Below are 13,027 nucleotides of genomic sequence, written 5' to 3'. Positions count from 1 at the left end.
TCAGGTTATATCATTAAAATTGTCAAAAATTATATTCATTTTGAGTCTGCATTTCCATGCAAGAGATATATAAACGAATCTTCCATCTAATATGAGTGATGATTCAGAACATTTTTATTTAGTTGGGATGCTTAGCGGAAATGTCAATGCAATCGCATTGGAATGGGAATTAAAATTCAAGGCGGAAAAACACTTTGCTTCAGAGGACATACAAGCACATCAGTAAACTAGAAGAAAAATAAATGCCATTGGCAGAAAGTAGCTGAGAAGGATGGGACAAATGCAAACTGGCAATAAAAACAAAAGTGCATTCATTCTATTGCCATCTATTGAGTAGTTTGCCTGGAATTTCAGTTACATTGGCGCTGTCCAACGCTTTCAGCTTCACCCCCCCAAACACCCACAAAAACCCTTAATCTGTTTTCCGCCAGTGTGACTGTTGTATTTAATAGGATTGATGTGATTTTAAATCTAGCTGTCTTTTTATATCTATCTGTCAGGGTGGCGTGTAAACATGCCCTTAAATTGCATACTGATTAGCTTAGAAATCAAATAGGAGGAAAAGCATGCAGTTTAGAGAACTTGCAAGGAAGAATATGGTCATTTAGTAGTAGTGTGATTGATGGGTGCATTTAGGTACCCTTGACAATAAAGATTTGACCTTTTTCTGGATAGTGTACTCAGGTAGGAGGTGCTTCGGGTTGATGGAAAGCTTCTTGAATTGATGTAAAACAACGAAAAAGGATCTTCTTCCAATTAAATGTGTTCTTTGTTAAGGAAATGTTGAAATAATTCAAAGAATGCAATTTAACATCACTCCGGAAATTTCCCATTCTCTATAAAGATAAATGAAACAAGAGAGGTGGATACAAAATAAGCAAATATTCTATTTTTTTAGTGTTTTACTTTAGTGAATGTCAATATTTCATCATTAGCCAGTGTGTCTTACAAGGCATCATTGTTTATTGGCTTTAGCGACTTCAGGCTGTGAAGTTATTGAAGTCAGACAGAAACAGCTCCATTTTTTTTTCAAATTTTTCACACACTGTTATTTCATTTCAAAAGTATCACAATGAAAGCAAATGGTGGCGTTAAATCTAAATGAATGGAGACGAAAACCTTTTTTTTGCACGCACTTTTGCAGCATGTTTTGGCATGTGACATTGTGTGTGTGTGTGTGTGTGTGTGTGTGTGTGTGTGTGTGTGTGTGTGTGTGTGTGTGTGTGTGTGTGTGTGTGTGTGTGTGTGTGTGTGTGTGTGTGTGTGTGTGTGTGTGTGTGTGTGTGTGTGTGTGTGTGTGTGTGTGTGTGTGTGTGTGTGTGTGTGAGAGACTTGGTACACAACCATTTCTATAACTTCCAATAAGGGTCTGGAGTTTGGATGAGGGCATTTTAGACCATCTTCCGTTCTAATCCAATCAGGTTTAAAGTTTTTGGACCAAGAAAAAGCCAATTTAAATCGTCCCAGATTTTTAATATCATTCAGGTCAATGACCATTCCAGAATGTAATGGAAAGGCTCACTACTGCATTCCGCATTTTATAAAGTTAATTAATAAAGTAAGTCCATTCTCCAAGCTATTTGGAAGTATTTGTGTATGCAGAAAATGAGAAAACATAAGTTCTCTAGTGGTTGTGTGTTGATGCCTGGTTGTGTTCATGTCAGGAATTCCCTCATCATTCATTTCTTCATTGGCAAAAGTTAAAAAGTCCTACTTTCACTTGAGCCTTGTGCTTGTTAAACAGAGACATTGTATGTTTTTTCCAGAGGGATATTAGCACTTGACACAATTACATATCAAATAATCAACCCACCCAACAACACAGGCCTGATTATTCATCTCATTGGGTCAAATGAGGTGGTGTTAGAATGGAGGAGGGAAAATAACGGAATTTTTTCTGCCTTATTACTTGCATTTTAAGCATGTTTGATGTGTCGGGGAATTAATTTCACCACAAATAAGAAAGTCAAATAATTGTGTTTGCCTCCATGTTGATTAGCTAGAAGACGGCAACGCGCAAATGGCTTCTTCATTTGTTTTTTTTGTTGCTGGAGTACCTTATGGTCAGTCACATTTACCACAGTGTGAATGCCGGGAAAGGAAATGGCCTCTCATCTTTTGCTAAAGTAAGACTCTACTGTTGGATGATTTGAAATTTGGCGAAGCTCGAATAAAATGGCGCTCATTGACACATACACAGTCAGAGTTCTTTTCATTTCCACTCTTGGTCTTCCTGCGGAAGCCCCTCAAGTTGTTTCGGATCCCTGGTGCTTACATTTTAACGTGTGATCACTTTGGACCCTCAAACCCACAAACGTAATGTGAATTTGTACTCAGTAGTAACTCGATTGTGTAACATAAGATAGCATTACAACATAGAAAAGGGGTGTCAAACTCCTTTTGGTCTGCGGTCCAAATACAGCTTAATTTGAGATCAAGCGGGCCGGACCAGTAAACTCATTGCAAAATTACATAGAACTAACAATAAGCCCACTTTCTTTCCTTTGTATTAGTCACAAATACTAATAATTAGTGCAAAGAATGAATAAATTATCAAAATGTTTATTAACAGAATTTTCCTTTTACATTATGAACAATATATTATGAACAGGAGAATAACATAAGAACATAAATAAATGTCAATTCATGTTGTCTGCATGTACTAAAACACTGCGCCCATAGCGGATAATACAAGAACTACAAATTTTAAAGATAAGTCATATTTTTTTTATACAATACAGCTTCCTTCCCCGGGTCGTACCAAACCACCAGACGGGCCGGATCCGGCCCGCGGGCCGTATATTTGACACCAGTGAAATAAAAGGTCATACTATAGCCCTACTTTAGAATTCCCAATAGCATAAGTGATCACAGAGCATAAATCATTTAAAAACATTTGATATAATACATTTATTAAAAAGGGACTCAGAATGCTGTTGAGTTTAGCCTTTTGCGGCTTGATGTAGTATTGCCTCATAATTTCGTGACCATAAGACTTGACTTTTTTTTACTGTGGTCGTCTTGCTGAGTTATTGAAATCCACAAGGGTTATTGAAGAATAGTGTGTTTCTCCTAAAAGTGTAAATTGCTTTGTGCTGGTGTAGCAGTTGGACATATAGGTGTAACTGTTCCAAATTTAATTTGAACCACTGTCGTGAGCAAGTGTCCCCACTGGAGGTTTCAAGGGCTTGTGTGTTGGGCTCATTCCTAAAATGTTCTCGACCCGCTTTAATGAAGCCAAGGCCTTCCGTTCCCTTCTGAGGTGTGCTGCTATTAAGTTGACATAGACTGAGATAGACTCTTTGAAATGAATGCCTGACTACATTGAAGAAAAAAAACAAAAAGAAAACCCTGACAATTTCACACCCATGGCAACTTTAAGATTTGCTTGGACCTTTATGACCTGAAGTAAATTGGATTAAAAGAAAAAAAGCTTTTCCTTGTATTGTGTCTCATTATGAAATCAAACAACATTGCCCCTTAATACTGTCCATCCAAAACTACAAAAAGCGACAATTTAATGGTGCATTCCCTGTAAAGCATGGTTAAGTCTTTGATTTTCTATTACCTATTACTATTTTTCCTTGATAGAAAATGTTCACCATGTTTGCTGCTTGCAAATTTTTATGAGAGACGTCTAATTTGAACCCTGATTAGACATATATACATAAATTTTTGTTCTGCTTATCCATACAAGGCTCCCAGGGTGCCGTAGCCTATCCCAACCAACTTTGGAGAGTAGGCAGTGGACACCCTGATTTGGTTATTAGTCAATCGCAGACCAAAATGAAACAAAATACCATTCACGTATAGCTAAGGACAATTCACAGTCTTCAACCAGCCTATCATGTATGATTTTGCAATGTAGGCAAAAAACTGGGGACCCGCGAAAAACCCACACAGGCATGGGGAGAACGTACAAACGGGAATCTTATGTAACAGGCTATTGGTGGTCAGAGAGAGAAAAAACAACAACATAACCTAAATAAGTCTCAGTCAAGTAATAGTCACATACAGTATGACAATAAAAGAAAGTTTGTCCCTTGTGGGCCAGAAGTTAATAAACTGAGCTCATTCAACATCACGACGCAGCAATATGGAAGCGGAATGCTAAACTAAGTGGTCTTATTCAGAAAGAATAATTAGTGACTAGTACAGATTGATTAGATTGAACACACAACTGCACTCCAGTGTTCCCCAGGTTGCAGTGGAAAAACACAAATCAGGTCTTTTACTCATGAAAAACTCTGTTTAATCATGTAATTTTGGCATAATTTGTAGCTGTGAGAGCAGGAAAAAAAGGCAGTAGTACTGTTTTATTTTGACTTTAAAGTTTAAAAAAAATTCTTGGTCATCGTTGTATCTGAAATCAAATGTATTTAAAATGAATGGTCCCAAAGTCAGGATTTTTCAAACTGTTTCTTCAAACAATGATAAGACTTAGTCACGGAAGGCCTTCAGTGTTGAGCTATAAGCACTACGAGAGCAGACAATTGGGGAATAGGAAGCCAAAATTAGGTTTCTCAGTTTCGTCCCTGCAAGACAAGTGCAGCAAATATTCAGTCTCAGATGTTTTGTATCTTCCTCTTAAAATCCTCCTGAAACCAATAATCCAAGTGATTGTCTTTCTTATTCAGTCGTACGCGTGTGCTGTTGCCAAGAAAGTTGCCTCTCGGGTAAGATGTGTCTTTCTCACTGCATGATATGGTAGACAGCACTGCAGTGGATAAAAAAAAAAAAGAGTATTTTCTTCAGCATAATAAATAACGCACCAATTGTTTGTGATGGGTTTGTCATTTTAATATTAATTTAATGTAATATTAATATTCCTTTCATGACTTTCAGCAATTTTATCAGTGCACGAGAAGAATTACTCACTGAATTGCTTTAATTATGAAAGGTCCAAAAAGTTCTTACTTTCACCAATGTGCATCAAGCTTGCTGAGTTATCAGCCATTTTGTCAGGAATGCAATTTATTTTTTCTACCTCAATGCTGAAGAAAACTTTGAAGAATATCTGGATATAAAATTGTAATAGTTTTTATAAGGTGTTCCATAAGATGATTCTTGTTTTTGTATCTTTACCTGATACACCTTGGTCATTAAATGTCACCAGAGGGGGAGTCTGGGGATTTGAACCATGCCGACCAATCCGTGTACCTGATAAACGTTGATCTAACCCAGGAGTAGGGAACCTATGGCTAGAGAGGCACATGTGGCTCTTTTGATGGGTGCATCTGGCTCTTTGCTAACCTGTGAGCTAAAATATGGAAATCACTGGTGACAGAACTGAGATATTACATCTAGAACTGCTTTAATCGATATTTTTTTTGCAGTAGACTCTTCTGAAACGCATCCTCTCATTGATTGGCAACAGCGTAAGAATCTTTTCAAAAATATTAATTTTTTTCCACTTTAAAAGTGGTGAAATGACAAAAAAATGAAAAGACACTCGTTCACATGTATGTATTTTGACTTTTAAGTTCGTAGTATGGCTCACAAGGAATACCATTGGAAAATATGAATTGTTTGTGGCTCTCTTCGTCAAAAAGGTTCCCTGATCTAACCCATAATGTACTTTAATACCAAAAGTAAACTGGGTTCCACAATGTAAAATGTGCATTAGAATGTTACTATATCTCAGCTAACTTTGGATGAACGAACATTTGAAAACAGGAAGTGGCCATTTGAACGCCTCCTTCACAATCTCACATTTGGAACGAGTCCAATTACTTTACAATTAGCGAGTGGCGTTCAGCCTAATCAGGGCAGCGATACCTGGGTGGTACATATTTGTTAACGCTGGTCATTTAAATTAATGACTGCATTGAATGCCACAGCATGTCACCTTCTCCTCTGGTGTACTTAACCACTGATTTGGACATGGATGGCTTATTTAATATTCAACTGGACAGCTAGAGGTCACCAACAGTGATTTCCAAAATTTGGAAAGGTTGATGTGGGTTAAGTGGAATAATCAATGTGTCGCATGCTTGTGGGAGTTCTGCTTTGAGCTTCCCAGTTTTTACAATTTCAATCGTGAAATGCTTTTGGTGGGGAAAGAAGCAGACATGACAGTGGCTATGGAGTTTACCGTTGACTACACAGCACAATGTACATATCTTAAAAGTGACATTTTAGGCATTTTATGTCATGCGCACCATTTTAGAGAGAGAAGTAAACTTGTTTCGTACGATTCGTGCCACATTGGTTGCTCGTGTCCTTGTCTAACTGGGTTCAATATTTTTTTTCTCCTATATTGAGGTGCGTTTAATTATTTTGTCCTCGGTTAATGGTCCTTTATAAACGTAGGAGACTGACCAGTTAATTGCAGGGTACAAAATGACAAAAAGCATTAATACCTCCATACACTTCATGATTTTACCATATTATGCATAGTCTTTAAACTCAAGAGAATACTGAACAAAACCCATGAACAAAAGGACATACAAGTGGGAAGTATGAGGTATTACCAGGAAAACCGCAGCAATGCACAGTTCTCTAATTATTTTCCCACACAAACAAAACCACGTATATAAACATAAGATAACTTTTGAACTGTGGTTGCCGCTGTCCTTAAAGGTTTCATTAGAGGGAAGTAATTACGACTTCAAATGTATTTACAGCAGCCTGGCGAGCACGTGGTTCATGCATCAGCCTCACAGTTCTGGGCTTGTGGGTTCGATCCCTTATTGTGTGGAGTTTGCATGTTCTCGGGCTTGCGTGGGTTTTCTTCGGGGAACTCTGGTTTCCTCCCATATCCCCATAACATGTAAGGTAACGCCAGTTGAAGCATCTAAATTGCCCCTAGCCATGATCGCTTGTCTGTTTCCTTGTGGCATGCGATTGGCTGACCACCAATTCAGGGTGTCCATCGCCTTGTTCCCATAGTTAGCTGGGATACGCTCCAGCACCCCCGGCGTCCCTTGTGGGGGGAAGCGGTAAGTAAATGAATGAATGAATGTATTTAGAATCTGGGATGAGTGGGGGCGTGCGTGTTTATATGCAACGCACGCCTAGATTTGGAGTCGAGGCGCGTGCACGTGCGCGCATGCAGAGAGAGTGCAGCTCTGCGCGCAAGTTGTCTGCCAGTGCGACTTTGGATCGGAACGGCATCACTTGACGTGCGCTATACGCTTGAATTCCTTCTTTTAACCCCTTAAGACTTCGAATCCAGATTCAGGATCAGAATTGGAACTCGACTTGATCGATGATGAGGGAGTCTCTGGTGGAGCCGACGCAGGTGGGGACCCGCTAGTGGGACGACGGCTGGTGGAAATGCGGTTGCTGGGCTGGAGCGTGCTTTGGGCTCTTGCCTTGGCGCTGAGAGCCCAGAATGACACGGAGCCCATCGTGCTGGAGGGCAAGTGTCTGGTGGTGTGCGACTCTAACCCGGACGCCGACTGGAGAGCGTCCAACTCGCCACTGGGCATCTCGGTGCGCGCCACCAGCTCCAAGGTGGCTTTCTCGGCGCTGCGGAGCAACAACCACGAGCCCTCCGAGATGAGCAACAAAACCAGGATCATCTACTTCGACCAGGTCTTCAACGTCTCTATTTCGTGTGTGTTCTCGTGCGTGTGAAGATGCCTGTGTCATGTATTGTGTTTGGGGGAGGAGGGGTCTATCACGATCAATCACTTTGACCCTCAAGGTATTTAACCAAACAACGCAAAGTTGTCTTTTCTTTATGTTATTATGAGCAAAACTAAACTGCAAACAGGCATAGCAACAATCAATATTGGAGGTTGGAGGACATCCATGCATTCTACTCACCCATATGTGCATTCATCCATCCATCCACTGCTCCAGTTCCATGTTTTACCCATATTTATCCATATATATAAAGATCAGTGGTTAGCACATCGGACGGACATTTCTGGGATCAAGAGTCCCAACGTTGCTGTGTGGAGATTGCATGTTCTCCCTGTGCCTGCATGGGTTTTCTCTGGGTACTCCAGGTTCCTCCCAAACCTGAAAAACATGAAGGGTAGGCTTGTTGAGCACTCTCAATTGTCTATGGTACGTGTGTGCGTATGAATGGTTATTTGTCTCACTGTTTCCCTGCAATTGGCTGGCAACCAATTCGGAGTGTCGCCCACCGATTGCCCAATCTTGCCTGGGATAGGCTCCAGCACCCTAGCGACTGCCGTGAAGATAAGTGTTTCGGAATAAGTGTTTCGAAAATGAATATATATCACTGCAACTTATAAGAATGTTTTGACTTTGGGATGTCAAGTAACAATGTATATTCTGGCTTCGTTTAATTGTGACCTTGTTTAGGATTCTTCCTGTCGCTATTATCCAAGTCCAATTTTCCAATGTTTCCCTCAAAAACCGAAAATAGAGCAAAGCTCACAAGCACTAATTTAATGACTCTATGTTTACTGAACTAGTGTCTTTTGACGTCATTCAAAAAGCCGCTTGCGACGTCCAAATATGTAAAATGAAATATTGTGATATCTGAAGAAAATACATCACAGTCAGATCCATACACAGGATATATGAAACAAATGTGCTTATCAATTTTTTATAGTTCTACTCCTGATACAAACTATAAGCAATGAAATTTCATATGACTAACAAAATCTCAATGGATTTATTATGAGTCATCTAAATCAATTTTCCTTTCTATTAGACGGCAAATTATAGAGCAGAGCTAGGGAACCTATGGCTCGGGAGCCATATGTGGCTCTTTATATGAGTGCATATGCCCCTCCCCTAACCTGTGAGGTAAAATACGGCAATCACTGGTGAGAGAGCTGAGTTCCGAACGCACCAATAGGAGCGTCACATCAACACTGGCGTTGACATTACCTCGAGCACCACTTTAATCATAATTTTGTCTTTTATTACTCTTCTGAATGTATAATTTAACTGAAACAGATTGATTACCAACAGCAGAACAATGTTGACAAAAGAATTCACAGACTTTTTGTAATTTAAAAGTGGTGAAATGACAAAAAAAATCCCACATTTTCTGGTATTTTTGATTTTCAATTCTGAAAATGGCGCTCAAGAACTAACATTAGAAAATATGAATCGATTATGGCTCTCTCTGTCAAAAGGTTCAACACCCCTGGTATAGAGTGAAGATGGATTGGTTGATTGATTTTTTTTTTGTTATCTCTTCTTGCAGGTTCTCGTTAACATCGGAAACTTCTTCACATTTGAGTCAGTGTTTTTGTCCCCAAGAAAAGGAGTCTACAGTTTTAACTTCCATGTCATTAAAGTGTACCAGAGCCAGACCATACAGGTAACATGCTCCTCTAAGAAAAAAAATGTAATTGTGCTACACTGAATGGCTAATGTGACAGTTCAAATTGGGGTCATTTACTGAATGGAGAAAACGGATTCAGATCTTTAGATCTCACTGTGCCAATTTGAGACTAAAATATAAATCTAGTACACAAAAAAAAGTGTCCTTCACCGAGGAAGAAAAGCAATAGAAAACCTCAAAGGGATATTAGCCACATTTAAATAAATAAGAAGAACAGTCAGCTCAATGTAATGGAGTGTAATATTTTTTGTATTGTTTTGTATAGTTTTTTATTTCTATGGGCTGTCTCTCACAACAATAAAATCTATTGATCACGAATAAATCCAGTATTTTTCTGCATGTATCTTAATTCTAAAATTACTCAGTAAGTCACATGACAACCTGCTTTTATGATGTCCTGATGCACTATTACGTCAAAACCAAAAATTTGATTGATAGTGTTTACAGGAATTGTTTCTGATGATAACATTACATCAATTTCAGAAGAAATTTTTAAAGTCGTGGTAAGAATATTTGTGTTTGTTACATTACTGCAACAATTGGTGGCTCGGTGATGAAATGCTTCCGTCACAAGTGATATTTGCAACGGCATCTCGATGGATGCGAGCATTAAGTGTGGTTGTCGGATTGGGAACTTTTTTTCTTAGCAAAATTGGTGAAGGGGAGTTTGGTGTATTTGTATTGGGTGATCTGTCTCTTGTGCCACAGAATGCTTTCATTTTGACTCTTTGGCAACTGCTTCTGCTAAAAGAAGGAATTTGACCAGCGATATATGACGAAATTGTAACTGAATGGGATTTTTGCCACTAAAATAGCAGCGTTTTTGCCATACCAAGAAATACATTATACTGTCCTTGGTGTATTTTGACAAATATCACAACACTGCTATTTTATCGAGAAAAGAAAACATTTGTATTCTTCATTTATTATGCTTGTTTAGGTGATGTTCTAGCATGGATGCTTGTGAGGTATAGACATTTACGGAGGACTAGCAAGCACCTAGAATATGAGCAACAACAACAAAAAAACGTTAGCCCCATTCATCAGTGCTGTAAAAGAAGCATTTCAGGAGGTTAACAGCGACACTTGCATGCCTGTTCGCATTTTTAAGCCCATATTTCCATCCAAACAATTTGGGGATATCACTCAAGCTGACAGAGAGGATTTTTGAAAGCTTTCCCCAAGTTGCGGAAAGCACATTTATAAAGGCTTTCTATATAGTCATGATAATGTTACATCGGAATATGTCTTCCAAAACAGCACAATAGCCAAATACCCTTTTCAGGCCTATGTGAGGTGTTTGTTGACGTCACTTTTAAAACACAAAACTGGCTTCTATTTGTTGACTCTCCCCAGTATACTAATATAAATAACTCAATGAGTTTGTCATCATTGCATGTTGAGTGTGAACGTTGGCTATCTAACGGCTGAAACGTATTCATTCGGAAATGTGTCGCCATATGTACATGGTAAAAGACCGTCAAAAATATATGATGTCAACTTTCAATTAAAATTAAACTCTTGGAACTTTAGTGTAAATCAGACCTTATGGCCAAAAGAGTAATTTAATATTGGTATGGGTATGAATATAGGACATTTTTCTTAAAGATTTATTTCAATTATTGTACACGAAATAATAATATATCGTTAAAGCCAAGTTCTAATTTGTTGTTTCCATTTGCATTGTCGTCTGTCTTGAAGTAGGCTGCGAATTAATAAATGCAGTTTTTACTTTACCCATTTCTTTTAGTTTTCCAATTCATTGCTTCTTTTTTTTCATTTTAACTTTTGGGAATGTTTCAGGCATTCATTCTCCTAACTTCTATTCCTGTTAGGAAAGTGAATCACAAACATTCTATTTCTACTGCATTAAAATGAAATACGTATTTATTGTGTCACAGTCTGAAGAAAATAACTCATTCATTAATCTCATATTTTCTTAAGAACACTCCATAAAATTGAAGTATGTCAGAATTGCAACAATCTCCTGATTACACAAGTGTGTTATATTCTGGGCTTTCAAAAACAATTACAGTTTGGAAAAGAACATAAGGAGAACATTTCGGTTCAAGAGAATTGAAACCTTCACATCTTAGATGTACTCTCGAACCAATGCAACCAATGTTTCCATTAAAACTATCATTTAAACGGTCTTTTCATTGTTTTTTGCTGTTCTATTTAGAAATATTTTACTGTAGGCTTAGCAACGGTTAACATTCTCGTACAATCATTGTTGCGATGAATACCTGTTCTTATTTTTGACATATATATAAAAATAAGTTATATACTGCATTGATTGGTGACTTTTTGAAAAGAAATAGAAAATTATAGCCACCTGGCTTATTAGAGCTGTTGGATACTGCATGTGTCAAACTGGCGGTCAGGCGATTTAAGATTTTTTTTAACCAATCACAAGCCTTAGTACTTACCAGCATGACATAACCATTCAATTCCTTGCCCACTTATTTGATCATTTGCTTGTCTTCATATATAATCTGGATATCATTATTACATTGAAAAAATATTCCAAGTTTGTTGCAGTAATTGGATCAAGTAAAAGTTCTTAACCTCAGGGGAAATCTGTCTTACTTAGCATAGAGTAAGTAAACACATTTACTTTAAAGAGGAAAAATGTAAACACAAATCTAAAAACACTGAAGGTTGGATTAAATAACAGAATCTAGTTGAGTGGAGTGGAGACTGGGAAAATATGTCAAGTGCTTATTATCAAATTTACGGTATTACAAGAGCTGTATTAAAAGAAGAGACTGTCTCGTCTGAGAGTCAATGATATGAGATGATATCACAGTTTTGAACAAAAGCCTTTTCAAAATCAAATTCATGTTTTATCTCTCATATTTTAGCGGTATTTTGTGTGTTACAGAACAATTTGAAGATGTTTTGACTCTTGTTTCTGGCTTGATAGGTAAATTTGATGTTAAATGGGAGGCCCGTCATCTCCGCCTTTGCGGGGGATAAGGACGTAACCCGTGAGGCTGCCACGAATGGAGTCCTGCTCTATCTGGAGAAGGAGGACAAAGTCTACTTGAAATTAGAGAAAGGAAACCTGGTTGGGGGATGGCAGTTCTCCACATTTTCTGGTTTTCTTGTCTTTCCGCTGTAAAAAGAATAGGAAAACAACAACAGTTTGTAAACTGCCTAACTTCTCTTTCGTCACGTATCATTGCCATAAACGTATATAGAAAGCTGACTGCCAAACAACATACAAAAATATGTTTTTGATAATGCTTTCTTTAGCTAGTGCCATTCTGTCATTCACATTGACCATAAAATTAAACACTAAGTATATTTGCCTTTCTGCTGACAAAGGTTACTGTGGTGTGGCCAAAATTTACAATATCCCTTTTATTATTATTTTTTAATGTAGCTATTTTTGTTAGCAAATCCATACTCTTTGATTTCAGGTGTTTGTGTCACTTATATGACAGCGCATGTGTAAACTGACGTTATTTGTTTTCATCTCGAACAAAAAAAAATTCAAATCATTAACTTTTGCCTTCAACATTGAACTGGATTTCAAGGGGAAAAAAATGTCTCGAAAGTTGCTCAAAATTTCCCCAAAAAATTCCTGTATACAGGAGGATGAATGAGCAAAACGTGTGTTAACCAATTTTGTTCACCAAATTAGCTATGTTTACCAATTTTTAACCTTTTTTTGTACTGGTATGACAATTAAGAATGTTTAAAAAAAAGGCATGTGAGGTGGGTTTATAAAAAAAACTGAAGGCT

General features: G+C 37.9%; 1 protein-coding gene across 1 annotated transcript; it reads left to right on the top strand.

Annotated features, from left to right (window-relative positions):
• The first annotated feature begins 7,051 nt into the window (after positions 1-7,051).
• cbln4 (cerebellin 4 precursor) lies at positions 7,052-12,709 on the top strand. The gene is made up of 3 exons (XM_077721041.1): positions 7,052-7,539; positions 9,137-9,253; positions 12,204-12,709. The coding sequence occupies exons 1-3, from the start codon at positions 7,279-7,281 to the stop codon at positions 12,399-12,401; spliced, it is 576 nt and encodes a 191-aa protein (XP_077577167.1). The 5' UTR covers positions 7,052-7,278; the 3' UTR covers positions 12,402-12,709.
• Positions 12,710-13,027: the final 318 nt, after the last annotated feature.

Source organism: Stigmatopora nigra, chromosome 1 (assembly GCF_051989575.1).
Source record: "Stigmatopora nigra isolate UIUO_SnigA chromosome 1, RoL_Snig_1.1, whole genome shotgun sequence".
Lineage (NCBI taxonomy): Eukaryota > Metazoa > Chordata > Actinopteri > Syngnathiformes > Syngnathidae > Stigmatopora > Stigmatopora nigra.
The sequence above is the reverse complement of the archived record's forward strand: the minus strand, read 5'-3'. Positions and strand labels throughout refer to the sequence as shown.